General features: G+C 38.8%; 2 protein-coding genes, 1 long non-coding RNA gene and 1 other non-coding gene across 4 annotated transcripts; 3 read left to right on the forward strand and 1 right to left on the reverse strand.

Annotated features, from left to right (window-relative positions):
- Positions 1–628: 628 nt before the first annotated feature.
- On the forward strand, positions 629–8,826 carry LOC145234520 (protein FAM200C-like). The gene is made up of 4 exons (XM_080099238.1): positions 629–1,641; positions 1,720–2,036; positions 7,706–8,007; positions 8,458–8,826. The coding sequence occupies exons 1-4, from the start codon at positions 629–631 to the stop codon at positions 8,824–8,826; spliced, it is 2,001 nt and encodes a 666-aa protein (XP_079955364.1).
- Trnas-gga (transfer RNA serine (anticodon GGA)) lies at positions 2,340–2,413 on the forward strand. The gene has a single exon. It is a non-coding gene; the product is annotated as a tRNA-Ser (tRNA).
- Positions 7,060–7,404, forward strand: LOC145233851 (uncharacterized). Its single transcript, XR_013861198.1, has 3 exons — positions 7,060–7,146; positions 7,216–7,273; positions 7,344–7,404. It is a non-coding gene; the product is annotated as an uncharacterized LOC145233851 (long non-coding RNA).
- A 2,852-nt stretch (positions 8,827–11,678) lies between the features above and the next one.
- On the reverse strand, positions 11,679–13,478 carry LOC145234521 (general transcription factor II-I repeat domain-containing protein 2-like). The gene has a single exon (XM_080099239.1). It carries the CDS (start codon positions 13,476–13,478, stop codon positions 11,679–11,681), a length of 1,800 nt encoding a protein of 599 aa, XP_079955365.1.
- Positions 13,479–15,168: the final 1,690 nt, after the last annotated feature.

Consider the following 15,168-nt stretch of genomic DNA (forward strand, 5'->3'; position numbering starts at 1 on the left):
GAAACCAGTTTGTGGTCTTTCTTTGGCTTAGTGGTGAGCCGTTATTGCAGGGTTCGGGCCGTTTCCGAATTAGGGAGGCAGTTTTGGTTTTAAGGTATAGAATTAGGTTTAAGGCAGGGGTTCCCAACTGGGGGTACTCGTACCCCTTGGGGGTACGAGATTAAACATCAGGGGGTACGAAGATCCTTGGGCCACACAGCAGCATTTGAAAGAGGTTTAGGAGTACAGTTTTATTTTTTAAGGGTTTAACAGTACAGTACAGTTTTAATTGTAAATGATATCATGCCATTGTGGTTTTTGCTTTGAAAAAACACACAATTATCTCCAAATAATTGTTGTTATTTAGTAAGAAGCCTCATTGTCTCATATCAATGCCTTTTACTTGCTGCCAGCAATAAACAACAAAGCACAAAGTTAGAAAGACAATGCACAGATATAGGAGGCATTCAGTGTAGTCTTACTGTAAATCTGTAGAACTAGAGAAAGGCGGTGCAAAACGGTCACCATATTGTTTTTGTATTAAATGTAGAAAATATGATAGCCTAATTTATTCTTGGATGGAATGTTTAAGTTTAGACAAGTTTTTATCAAGGCAGCGTAATCTTTTAGTGTTGTTTAAAAGCTTATTATGGCTAAATGTTCAGTAGCGAAGAAAAGAAAATGGATGGAGGAGTACATACGTTTTGGCTTTACGTTAAAGAAAGGCAGTGATGGAGATGAAAGATCGCAATGCATTATTTGCAACGTTTTGTTTTGCAATGCGAATATGAAACCTTCAAGACTGAAAGAACATTTTAACAAAAAGCATGGAGGAGTTAAGCCTGGACAAGATTCAGAGTCACTGAAAACTAAAAGAGTTCGCTTCGATTCGAGTGGAACTCTTCCAAAGATGGGGTTCGTACCAACAGATAATCCGCTGCTACTTGCCTCCTACAAAGTAGCATATGAAATTGCCAAAAACAAGAAACCACACACAATTGCTGAAAATCTTATAAAACCATGTGCTTTAGAAATGGCGGGTATAGTTTTAGGAAAAGAAGCAAAACAAAAGTTACAACAAGTACCTCTTTCTGACAATGCTATATCGAGCAGGATTCCAGACATGAGTGATGACATTTTGAACCAAGTAATTACGGACATAAAAAGCAGTCCAACAAAAATCTCTATGCAATTGGATGAATCTACAGATGTTGCGAAATGTTGTCAGCTTTTAGCTATGGTTAGATATGTAAAAGATGAAACTGTCCGTGAAGATTTTCTGTTCTGCAAACCACTGCTAACAACAACAACTGCACTCGATATCTTTAATTTGGTGAAAGATTTTTTCTTCAAACATGACTTAGATTTAAGTTTGATTGGTTCTATCTGTACTGACGGTGCACCCGCCATGCTAGGTAATCGTTCCGGTTTTGCAGCTCTCTTGAAGCAAGAATTACCAACACTAAAAGTTACGCACTGCATGATTCACAGAGAAGCTCTTGCCTCAAAACGTATGCCGAAAAGTTTGAAAGATGTGTTTGACACATGTGTTCGGATGGTCAATAATATCAGAAAACATGACACGAGTCACAGAATTTTTCAGTCTTTTTGTGCCCAAATCGGAAATCAACACGGCATTCTACTGTACCACACGGAAGTAAGGTGGCTATCTCGAGGTCGAGTAATGTCACGATTTTTTGAACTTCGAGAAATAATCAAGTTGTATTTATAACATCGAAGTTCTAATCTGGCTGCCTCACTTGAAAGTGATGAATTCGTTCAAAGCGTGGCTTATATTGCTGATGTCATGCATCACCTAAACGAGCTAAACATGTCGCTTCAAGGTCAACAGATAAATGTGATCACAGCTTGTGAAAAAATTCAAGCTTTCAAGCTAAAATTATCTCTGTGGTCTCGAAGAATTGAAAATGGAAACCTTGCTAATTTTCCTTCTCTTGATGAAATTGCAAATAACTCTTTGCTGCAAAATGTCAAAAATGAAATTATTTCCCATTTAAAGATGCTGGTTGATTCGTTCGATGGTTACTTTTCTGCTGGTGAATTAAATTATTTCCAGCATTGGATTATAAATCCATTTCTTTTTGATTTAATTAAGATGAACATAAATTCATAACTGGGATCAGCCCTGAAGCGTCTATGCAGACCAGCGATCACGGCACACGTGATTGCCGTGATCGCTGGTCTGCATAGACGCTTCAGGGCTGATCCCAGTTATGAATTTATGTTCATCTTAACTGATATTGGTCAATCTGGCGATCCCCTACTACGAAGCTGACATGTGCAGCATACGAGGCAGGCAACGGTGCTTGTGATTCGACTTTCGGCGGATTCTCCACTGGGCCTGTGTAGCTCAGTTGGTAGAGCGCGAGTCCCGGAAAGACTCCTGTCGTGGGTTCGAATCCCACCGCAGGCTAGATTTTTCTAGCCTACGCCTTGCCATATGGTGGTGAATGCTTGGTGACCGGCTGATTCGGTATAGCGCCTTCAATGGGCCTGGCGTACTGTGCTTTTTGATTTAACAAACATGTCTGATGATGATAATTTGAAGGAGAGCCTCATCGAAATAAAAAGTTGTCAAAAATTAAAAGTAATATTTGACAAATCAAAGTTAGAAGATTTTTGGTGTGTTGCTATGAAAGCCTTCCCAAATCTTGCTACGGAAGCCATGACAGTGTTAATTCCCTTCTCAACAACCTATTACTGTGAAAGTGGCTTTTCGACCATGATGTATATCAAGAATAAGTACAGAAATCGTCTGCAACTGGAAGATGATTTACGTGTTGCCTTAAGTAGAATCAAACCATCGTTTGAGCGGATTTTATCAATGAAGCAACAACAAATATCTCACTGAAAAGAGAAGTGACAAACAAAATAACTCACATTAAATTTCTTTTTGTGATTTTCGTTTGAAATACCGGTAATTTAGCAATACATGTCTAAAAAATTCCATCAGAATTTTTTTGGGGGTACGAAGACTGCTCTGACCTGACAAAGGGGTACGAGCAGCCAAAAAGGTTGGGAACCCCTGCAGTAGAGCGAGTAGAACTCGATACTGAGACCGTCGGGACCCGGAGTTTTGCCGTTTGGGAAAAGGGATATGTTTTTTTTTATTTCAGTTTTCGATATTGTCCGGGGGTGGGGTAGGTTTGTTTTGGTCCGAGTAGAGGTGTGTAAAAAAACGGTGAGTATGGGAGAGCATTTCTTTGGGTGTGGTGAGGGGAAGTCCAAGGTCGTTTTCAAGTTCGGTTATCGGGGGGGTGTCGTTTGGAGGGGAGGAGTTGTGAGGAGGGAGGAGCTGCCATGTGTTTGAAATGGGGGTCGGAAGCGAGGGATTAGATTAGATGGGATCGGGCGGTGTCGAGGTGGAGAGTTGCAAGGGATTTTTTTGCAGCGAGGAAGGTTTTGTAGTTTTCAGGGGAGGGGTCGTCGTTGAGGGTTTGCCGAAGGGTGTTGAGTTGGGTCTGGAGTTTGTGGGTATGGGTACGCTGTTCTTGGGCAATTCGTTTTGAGGGGTTTGGATAAGTTTTTTGAATTTCACCTTAAGGGTCAACCAGAAGTCTAAGGGATTGGGGTGGAATGGGGCAAGGGTTTTCCATACGGGGTATAGTTGTCGGAGGTGTTTTTGGAATTGTTTTTTGAGGGCTGGAGATGTGTAAATGCGGTCAATTCGGGAATGGGTGTTAGGTGCTCTACGGGAGAATTGGCGAGAGGTGGGGTGAAGTAACCGAAAGGAATCCTGCAGTTGGAAGGTTTTCAAGAGGTTGTGTAACGTTTGGATGGGAGGGCGGGTATGGCTGGGGGGATATCTATCGAGAAGGGGGTTTTCGACACAATTAAAGTCACCCGTTAATATAGTAAGGTGGGGGGAATTTACGTAGGGGTAGAGGGAGTCGAAAAAGTGTTGTAGATGACTCTTGGCTTAAAGTATTTGCTTCATACTTCGTACCAAAAGCCAAATACGGTTGTAATGTCTGGTCGGAAGTAATGCTTAATGTTAAGTAATTATCCTGGAGGTATGCAGGCACACAGACAAGCACAATGGAAAAATAGGGATCACAGCTGGCAGGGCATTTTGTAATGGAATTCTACAAAGGTAACACACAAGTTTATTCAACAGCAAACAAGTAACACCACCCAAATACATTATTGGTTTTAATAAAGAACTGGTTCAGTTGCCACTGTGCAAGCCAATATCAAAGATATCACAAAAATGCAGGGTCATGTCTGGTAAGTAACAACTGCAAATTGGCATTATTATGCAGGGCTGCATGCACAAACACATTTGTGGGTTGTCAAGTCAAAATACAAAAACACATGTGTGGGTTGTCAACGTAGAATACAAAACACATGTGTCGGTTGCCAAGTTAAAATACAAAAACACATGAGTCAGTTGTCAAGTTAAAATACAAAAACACATATGTGGGTTGTCAAGTCAAAAAACCAAAACACATGTGTGACAGTTGGCCACAGTGGTCTTGCAGTATATACAGGTTGGGGATAGTGGAAGTGGTCAAGCCATAGAAGGTCTATGGTCATGCAGGCGGTCAAATGGTATTTACATACACCCTTGGGCAAATATTATGTGGTCAGCTAATGTACATACATGGGTTTGCATGAGCTTGGGTATTCAAGATAAAACAAATAAAACATGGCTATTAAACTTTTTAATTTAGCAAGGTGTTAAATACACCTTTTTAATTCAATGATAACTGCAAAAACTGAAGCCCACTAACAGTCATCCTAAAAAGTCACGACTACCTTCAAAAAAATAAATTGAAAGATGGCAAAATAGTTATTTAACTGTACTTACTGTCGAAGTTAAAAATGTAGTTTTCGAGTACAGTAGACACGGAACAGACAACACAACTACAGGCCGGTTCACACGCTACGCAGCACCCTGTCTCCTATTTCGCCCGGTGTGCAGCTTTTCCAAGTGCGCATGCGCACAACTACAAAACGTTACGAAACTGGAGCTGCATATCCAACGTAGATAAATCATTAATTTCATTATTTTTTTTTATGAAAGAAATGCCAATCAAGACGGAAATTCTACCTATTATATTTTGCTAAAAAATAAGTATAATAAAAGTTGTATATGATATTGTGTTAGGAATATGAAGTAAAAATATCTAGGAGTGCTGCACCACCCTAGCACGAGCCGCCCCTGCCCCGGCATCTCCCGTTAAAGCTCAAAGTAATAAATTTCGGTTTTTTAATTGATTTCTACACTTTAAATGCTACATGACCACTGACGCAATTATGGCATTAATTAGTATTTTTCTTTCGAAATAAACCCGATATAACTCAAACAAACCACAAAAATTGGGCTACAAGGCATGTCATGGCTGAGCAAAAACAGGCTATGTATAATGCAAGAAAACAATGAGGAGAAAGATGCTACAGTGAGCAAAGATCCGGTAAACATGAAAGGATGATTATATAACGGTTTGTGCTTGACACGACCCCAAGCGCCTTTCTTTACTGTCGAACATCCGTGGGTCACTCAAAAAGCAATTAGATCAAGAGCATCACCACAATAAGTGGACCAAAGATTTAACTTATTTTTTCCACACTAATCAAGAAAATGCTTCATGATAATATTTGATAACATTAATTGTGTAAGTTACTTAATAAAAATTCATGTATAGTTTCGAAAATTGTCAAAATTATAGCATAATGTTTACATTTCGAACCAAATTTTGTTACTTTGCTAACAAAATGTACATTTGTATGTTTCAATATATTTTTTTACACTGTCAATTATATTTTTATTGTAAGGACTACTACATATCGACTACATAACCTGATTAAAGAGGATGACTCAATATCAGAATCTTCTCTTCTTGACAAACAGTGTCATTGGACGTCACAAAGGCACACGGCATCACAGAGGCTTCACATGGTGTTGGTGTTGCCATATAAAGTCATATATGCGGTGGTCTTTTCGAAATCATTTATATTGGAAATGTAGAATAAATTTCTACATTGTTTTGGTGCAGTTGTAAATCAGATCATGTCTGAATGTGCTTGGGATTGTCGATCCTTTGTTTAGTTCAATTTCAAAGCCGTTTTTCTTGTAATGTGATTTTTTGCTGTTTAAATTCTAACTACTGAGACAGTGAGGCTTCTTTTTCGAGCAATAAAGAACTTCAATTATTTTTATTGAAAAGATTGCTTGAACATAAAACTATTTCAAAATTTGCTGCAGTCTACTTAGGGCGGCATTTTCAACGAAAGTCAGGGGCGGCAGCATATGCTCCTACGCCACTGCGTCAACGGTATGGTCAGTCGGTGGGTGGGAGTGTCGCTAAATATTCAGGGGTCACACTAAACCAGTGTTTCTCAACCTGGGGGTCGCAAAGGTATTTTGGAGGGGTCGCGGAGGTGTTAAAAATTTCACCAAAAATAATGGAACATCCTTGGCTTAACCAAAAAATATGTAACAAGGTGTTACTGCGACCAGTTTTCGTTTAAACCGCAGTAAGTTACTGAAACAGAAAATGAATAGACATTGTTACGTAACAAAGTGGATATTGTCAGAATGAAAGACAATTGCTATTTATAGTGAATAAGAAACTAGTTATCTTATAATTGTTGTAATGTTTTGAGCAGTGTCATAGAAAGCGAAGATCTGCAGTCCCATCCGTAATTTTGCTTCAATTGTAGACATGAGCAAAAAACGCCAATATTTGAAAGAGTATTTAAAGTTCGGCTTTACATCCATAGTTAGCAATGGCACTGAAAGGCCTCAGTGTGTTATGTGCCACAGTGTCCTCAGTTCTGAATCTATGAAGCCTTCTCAGTTGAAGCGGCATTTGGAGACAACTCATTCCAATCTGTAACATCGTAAATCACTCAACCGTAACCTACGTCACATCTTATATGGTGTGATTGCACCACAATGCCAGAATCCCCTATGACGTAACAATACCATTGTAGTTTATTTCTCTATGCTGCTGTGCTTTTGGCCATTTAGTATTCGAGTTTAGTTTGAAACACGTGTAGTTCGTTAGTTGCTGACTTGAATTTGCAGCCGTTAGATAAAGTAATGAAAGTGACTAATTATAATTTGTTTGTCATTAATAGATGGTAATGATTTATAAACTTAAAAACTCTGACGAAAAGGAATAATGTTGCCTTTGCAAGGTAAGCTTGATTTGTATTTCAGTTGCGCGATTTGCCGTACATTTGAATTATCGTTTTTCATGTGTGTAGAACGCTTTCTGACGATATCAAATTGTGTTTATCTTTGATACCCTGGTCCAAAACTCTGGTAAGCTTTATTTCTGCCGGCCTAAAGTTAATTTATGTTTCCCATTTTTGAGTGAATGTTCTCTTTGCAGAAAACCGTGTCGTGTCTACGGTGAACGTGACGTGATTACCGTGTCGTATTGAACCGTGTCGTATTGAACCGTGTCGAAGTGTAAAATAAATTCACGCGTTTCCAGAAATAGGACTTCTCTAGTGTGACGCCAGCGCGGTACCAGGCGCGCAAATTCCTGACGTTACACCAATCTATCAGGGAAAGATTTAGATTTTTTTCGGCGTCACGAGTCTGCTTTAAAAAGCCAGAAACTTGATTTAACGGGAAAGTTTTATCAAGACAACTCGGCCCTAATACAGGCATCTTATGGAGTGGCACTAGAAATAGCGAAGCATAAAAAACCACATGTAATTGGAAAAACCCTTATTAAACCCTGCTTAGTAAAAACGGTAAAACTCGTTCTTGGAGTTGCGAGTGAAGAAAAAATAAGACAAATATCCCTTTCCAATGATACCATTCGGAGGCGCATTGCAGCCATGTCGACTGATGTGAAGGAGTTAGTTGTAAACGAAATACAAGAATCCCCAATGTTTTCTTTCCAAGTGGATGCATCGACCGACGTGACTTTATGTGCCCAGTTGCTAGTTTTTGTCAGATACATTCACTGTGGAGACATCAAAGAAGAATTGTTGTTCTGTAGTGAACTCGAAGGCACCACAAGAAGCGTGGATGTGTTGGAAAAAGTAAAAATGTTTGCGGAGTTTGCACTGACGGAGCTCCTGCGATGTTAGGTTCGCACTCTGGATTTCAAACAAAAGTTAAGGAACTTTCTCCGATGGCAAAAGGAACACATTGCATCATTCATAGATATGCACTTGCCAGCAAAACTTTGCCTGTCTCTCTCCACGACGTACTAAAGTCAGTAATACAAATTGTCAATTGGATTAAATCAGGAAGTCTTAACACGCGCCTATTTAAACAACTCTGTAAAGACATGAATTCCACACAAGGGAACATTGCCATGTTCGAAAATTTGTCCAGTGTTTTTTAAGAATCTGAAGAGCTTGATGAGCAATTAAAGACATTAATTACACAGCATCTTCAATCCCTTGAAGTTGAGTTTGAACGATACTTTCCTGAGCTCAGAGAAAAAGATGCTTTACTTGTCCGAAATCCGTTCTCTGCTACTTTAGATGTTGCCGATATTCCCGATGAACTGCAAGACCAATTTTGCGATCTTCGAAATGATTCGTCAGCACGAGATGCTTTTGATGAAATGTCTCAAGCTTTTCGGGATATTGCTTCCGTTTGCCACAACGTATCTCTGCGAGAGTGGTTTCTCGGCACTTGTACATATCAAGACGAAGGCACGAAATCGAATGATGGTTGAAGATGATATGAGACTGGCACTGTCAATCACAGAACCACGGATTGCAAAGTTGGCCATTCAGATACAACGCCAACCCCCCATTAATTATTTTCAGTCATTTACAATAAATGTTTTCGAGTTGTACTGTAGTGCGATATGTATAGTTCCAGAAGGGGGTCGCGGTCTGTACTAAAACGTTAAAAGGGGTCGCAGACCAAAAAAGGTTGAGAAACACTGCACTAAACGATGTCCGTGAAATGTGGGAATGTAGATGGTTAGTATTAGCTCAGCGTAGGTATAATAAGGGCGGTTTGTGACTTTAGAAAAACGACCCAAGTCCACTTTGCAGATTCCTCGCAGTAAAACCTTTTAAAATGTGCTCAATGCGCTAACCGGTCAGATATTTGCGTTGGTAAATATATGTCTATCTCTTCTCAACAAGAGTGCTACGCATATTTCGAGGACATGAGCCCCATATTTTAAAATGTTGAAGTCTATCGGGCAGACATTGGCGAGTTTGTGCGTGCTCATGCGCAAATGCCTCACTGGGAGCATGAAGAGGGATAGGACTGTACTCGCCACCCCTCTTTTACAATGGTATCTAAAGCATGGTCTGGTTGTCACCCATATCTACCGTGTGAAATGCTATGAACCTGATGCCTGTTTTGCCTCATCCGAATCCTGATAAGAAAACAATCGGTGACTCAATGAAATTGGTAGACGGAAAGGAACTCTGTAACAAGCTCAAGCACCGCAACATTTTCTATTGCAATGAGAAAAATTCGATAAAGTTAATGAACCAGGGTAACTTTGAAAAATTAGCATTATCGCATGCTCGAGTTTTATTATGATTGTTTTGACCGTTATGTAGACCGTTACGATTTTTAGTTAGTTCAGATAGATACTGATTCGTCGTACATGGGAAGGCTCTTACGGCTTCTACGCTTGATGAGGTAATTTGTCCTGAACTGCCTCATGAATTCTATGCTAATTTTTACCACTGGTTTCCAACCGAGTCTTGCGACCACCATCGTAATTTGTTCATTGAGCGCCTTGTTGCAGGTTTGCCGGTGCTGTCGTGAACGCCACAAGTTTGACCTACCAGGCTTTTATCTCCTCCGATATACCTTGACGTCTTAAAACTAAGGTAAACGGTCGTTGTGTAAACACCGGTTTTCGGCTGTTTAACCAACGAATGTACACATGACCCCAAAATGGGATCAAATATTTCTACCCAAAACGGTATCTGATGGAATTTCAACCATACCATTAGACATTTGAACACCCCTCTTATTTTGCACACTGCTTGCTTTCGTGATTTTCGCAATAAAGGGAAAATCATGTTGCTTTAACTTTGTGTTGTTGTTTTGTGATTTCGCAATGAAGGGAAACAAGTCTTTGTGCTGTAACTTTGTGTTGTTGTTTGTTTTATAATTGCGCAATAAAGGAAACAAAACATTGATGCTTTTCTTTCAAAACCATTCTTAAGGAAAGATCAGTACACCTAACTTTGTGTGGTTGCTTGTTTAGTGATTTCGCAATAAAGGTAAAAAACATCGCTGCTCTATTTTTAAAACCATTTCGGATGGACATAATCGGCTAAGTTATCATTTTGTACAATAAAAAATTCATTAAACTCTAAATAAAGAACTTTATCATAATTCAACAAAGGGCTATTAAGGAAAAAAATGTTTAAACTTTGTTAAAAGTTTCAATAGTTGGACTCATCCATTTTCCACCTCGTGAAAACAACGTGCAACACTATTCCAGTATAACAATGATTGTGCCCATTTTTAAATTGTGTTCAAAACCATATAACCTTTCGTTTTTTTTCAATGATTGTGCACTATTTTTACTGTTACCAATCGCATATGCACATATGTTTTGGGACACACCAAAGTGCCAGAAAAAAGATAGTGACCTAATGAAATGTAGGTGCCAAATATATATTCATTATAAATATAGTATATGGTATATGTGATACATCGTTAAATATGATGTAGTATATATAAACTGGCAATATATAGGAAAACCACTTTTCTAGTTTTCAATAAGTCTGCTTAGCCTTGGGCAGGCAGCAGTACAAAGAATCTTGGAATAATGTTGTCCAAGCATTGAAAGACCAAAGGCACACATGGCGTCTTTCATCAAATCAAAGCTTATCTTCAAACAAATTTTGCTGTGTGTTTTCTAGATTGCTGCTGGCCTTGTCGTAAAGATTGTCTAGGTCAAATACTCAACAGATTCCAGCGAAGCCATCTTCACTGTCCTTTCTGCAAACATACTTTTACTCGAAGTGCAAATTTCAAAAACATGTGGCAAGCCGCATAGGTAACACTTTTGTACTTGGGCAAATTTTGTTACTCTCCCTTTAACAATGTACAATGTTTTGTTTTTTTTGTAGGAAAATGTGCATTATCATATGGAGGTATGCATTTTGTGGTAACTCTTTAAATTACTGTTATTGGTACATCATTACAAAAACATTATTACTGCCATGTGGAGCTGCAGCAGCGAGCTGACAGCAAAGTGAGTTGTTTTAAATTGTAAAGAAGTCGTTACAAATTTAGCAAGAGAACTTAATTCATTGTGTTTATTATACAGACACAAAGGGAAAATCGCCAGCGAAGGTAATACAGTTGATTGTTAATTAGGAAATCTGTGTGCCAGATGATTTAACATAAATAGAAATGCTGTATAAATGTTCAATTTTACAGATTTATGCCTTACCGGCAGTTTCGGGCCCTACAACAGTAAGTGACCTGTTTATAATCATTACCATACAATGTGTTACTATTATATGTCTTATATTTTACAGATAAAATAAAATATCCCAAAATGCAAAGTGGTGTAACTGAAATTTGGTGTAATTAATCCATCTATTGCAGTGGTTCCCAACCTTTTTTGGTGTCAGGGCCGAATTTCAAATTTCAGAGTACGTTTGGAGCCGCACGAATATACTCATTAAGTATAACAAAAATTATAAAGCATGAAAGCACGTACCAACGAATAGCAACACTAACAAGAAAAAACACACAAATCAATTTAATGTCCAACTTGGCATTGGCTTTGAGCTTTAAGAAGTGTGTCAAAGCGAGGCGTAATTGCAGAGGATGCAGTACGCAGTAGCTGCTTGAGGTGGTCATCGGTCAATCGATTGCGATATTGATTTTTGATTATGACCATTTTGCTCAAAAGTGCTTCACACACATAAGTTGATCCAAATAGAGAGGTGTTTTTCTGGGCATTGGTTATCAAGTTGGGATACTTTCCCTCTGGAACTTGACTCCAAAATTCAAGTAAGTCTTCACTTTTAAATAATTGCTTGAGCTCGATATCTGACTGCATGTCTAGCAACTCCAATTGAAAATTGTCAGGGGCAGTGGCCACATTAATTGCAATAGGATTTGAAAACATTTTCATCATGGGCAAAAAAGCATTCATTCCGTCAATGCGGCGGTTGAACTCATAAATCAAGTTGCTGATAAGCCTGTTGTATGCATCAAATGATCCATTGGTTTGATGGTCAGATAGCGTTGGAAAATGTGTTGTAACACCACCTGCAAGCTGCGTTTTCCAAAGACAAAGTTTGTTAATAAAAGCAGTTGCTGTGCTATACAAATCATGACAAAGCTTGTTATTGCCTTGTAGAGTGCGATTTAGAGAAGAAAGGTGTGCGGTGATATCCACAAAAAACGCCAAATCAGCAACCCAATCTTCGTCGCCAAGCTGAGGAATATCTTTCTTTCCTTCAGCAAACATTTTAATCTCTGGAAGAAGATCATAAAATCTTTTGATACATGAAGCGCGGCTTAGCCATCGTACGGCTGTGAACATGGCTACGTCACCATACTCAGCGTCAGTATCTACTAAAAACTTTTTGAACTTCCGATGCTTAAGTGCGTTTGCTCTAATCCAGTTTACTGTTGTTATTACCACATCCATCACATTAGACATGTTGAGTGACTTAGCAACCAGACTTTCTTGGTGTAAAATACAATGATGCCATGTCACCGGAGCAAGATGATACTCGTCTCGCCATTTATTGATGAGCCCTTGAAGCCCTTGATTTGCTCCAAGCATGGAAGGACAGCCATCCGTTGCCACTCCAACCAACTTTGATGGGTCCAAATGTGCTTCTTCAAGAGTAGCATGAAATTCACGAAACATATCTGTTCCTTTAGTTGAGCCATGAATAGAACGCAAAGTGAGATATTCTTCACAAATCGTAAAATCCGGCATGACTCCCCTAATAAACACAGCTAATTGCTCTGTGTCGGTGACATCTTTTGAGCTGTCTAGCGCGACAGAGTAGCACACAAAATTTTTTGATTTCTCAAGAAGCTGATCATGTTGGTCGTTTGCTATACATTCAATGCGCCGTGTTACTGTAGTATTACTCAGCTGCAACTTTTTTGCCTTTTCTTTTACGGAACTTGAACAGCATTCTGTTGCAAACGTAACTATAGCCTGCTTCATAATTTCACCATCCGAGTATGGCTTCATATTGCGAGCAATTAGATGGCTCAACTTGTATGATGTTTTGGTAATATCTTCAGATTCATTACTAGCCTTGAACATATTTGTTTGCTTATGCCGTGCCGACTTAAGAGATTCCAACTTCCTTTTCCTTGATTCTCCTTGGTAGCAATCATATTCTGAAGAATGAGTTTTGTAGTGCCTCTCAATGTTAAAAGATTTTACGCTACTTATCACCACAGGACAAAGAAGGCAATGGGCTTTGTTGTCTACCTCAATTTGAAAATACTTTGCTTCCCAATCACTTTGAAAAACACGATTTTCCTGCTGAAGTGTACGTGCTTTCTTTGAAGGCTGTTCTGACATAATTTAAAGCTTGAATATACCTAAAACTTAAGTAAATGACTGATTATCCTACTGCAGTTTTATAGCGGTTGTAACTACTTTAGATCAAGTTCAATAAAAAGTTCACAAAAATAGAGTAAAATCGAGAAGAACTGGACAGCTGCTGCTGGGTTTTGCCTTAACTATAGCTGCTGCTCGTTCAAATGGAAAGTTATGACACATTGCTTTGAAACAACAGTGACGTAACAATAGCAGTCTATTCACAACTTTCCTCTCATCTTAATTATAAACTCCAGACTCCAAGCCAAGCAAGGGTAATTTTTGAATATGATTTTTATTTTTTTGTTATAAATAGATTTTTTTAAATATTTTTGTGGGATTTTCAAACGTCAATGAGAGCCGCAAGAAGGCTAGCTGGGAGCCGCATGCGGCTCTAGGAGCCGCGGTTGGGAATCACTGATCTATTGCATTATTATTTGCAGATGGCTTCCCAGAAACAAATTTAATCATAGAAGTCAGACCTTAGGCACCAAAACAGGACACCCCGGCGGAAAATGAAGGTATGGTAAAAGCCTTTAAGTGTAAACTTTTTTCAAACTGTGCTGTGCTTTGCAGAAAAAAGAGAAATAAAATGAACAAGTTGTTTATGGTGTCTTTTTTGAAAGTTTAAAGTAAAGATAACAATGCACTGGTGATCACAACAGTGATTGTTAAAGTGTCTGCATAATGTGTTCCATATACACAAGTTCTTTGGCAGTTATGTTTATGATGAAAAGATAACAATATTTATGATTTTATTTACTAATATGAGAACTTATGTAAACTATCATGAGAATTCCAACCACACCCATGGGGCTCTCATTTGTGGTCGTTGGCATTTTCGATAACCCAGACGCCTCGCCAGTAGCCCTATGAAACTGGGGGTTTGTAGTACAACCACACCTGTTGAGCGTTTAAGCCTTGGGTTTTTTAACTGCCTTAGGCTTTTTTGGTTAACCACACCTTTAAGCGTTCAAGACTGCAGGGTTTAAATCTGCAGACTTAAGGCTAACCACACCTGTTGAAGTGTTCAAAACTTCTTGCCGTAATAGTAAAATACTATTGCAGTGAGTCAATCACACTCAGGCGTTCCAGCTAAATGCTTAAGGGTTAACCACACTCAGGCGTTCAAGCGAAAAAGCTTAAGGGTTAACCACAATAATGTGTTTCAGGAAAAATGCTTATTAGGTAATAACACTTTTAAAGCATTTGTACTGATACTGATAAACTTTTCAGACGATGTATTATAAAAAAGTGATATTTTGTCTGTTACATGCACAACTAGATATTGCAGCATTTAAGGGCAAATAAACCTATTGTCCACAATGGAACATAGTAAAATTCTGTCAAGACAGCTGGTGTGAAAACTAGTGATGCACCGAACCCGCCTAAAAAGGTTCGGGCCGAAACCGAATATTCGGCCATAAGGCCGAATAATTTCGGCCGAGTCAGGCCGAACCTAAAATCCCCGTTTTTTGGATGGTTTCAACTGAACCTTGTGTTGTTGATGCGAATGAACTCAATTTTGACAAACTAAAATCACTTTCACACTGGGTAAACTTTGCTAAACATCTAATATTTTGCAGACAACGTGGCTGGTATTTCATAGATACAACAAATAGATAATTTATCATGTTTCGTATGGGCGTAAATGAAATTAAAGGCCTTAATT

The sequence above is a fragment of the Phallusia mammillata genome, chromosome 6 (genome assembly GCF_965637545.1).
Source record: "Phallusia mammillata chromosome 6, kaPhaMamm4.hap1.1, whole genome shotgun sequence".
NCBI lineage: Eukaryota > Metazoa > Chordata > Ascidiacea > Phlebobranchia > Ascidiidae > Phallusia > Phallusia mammillata.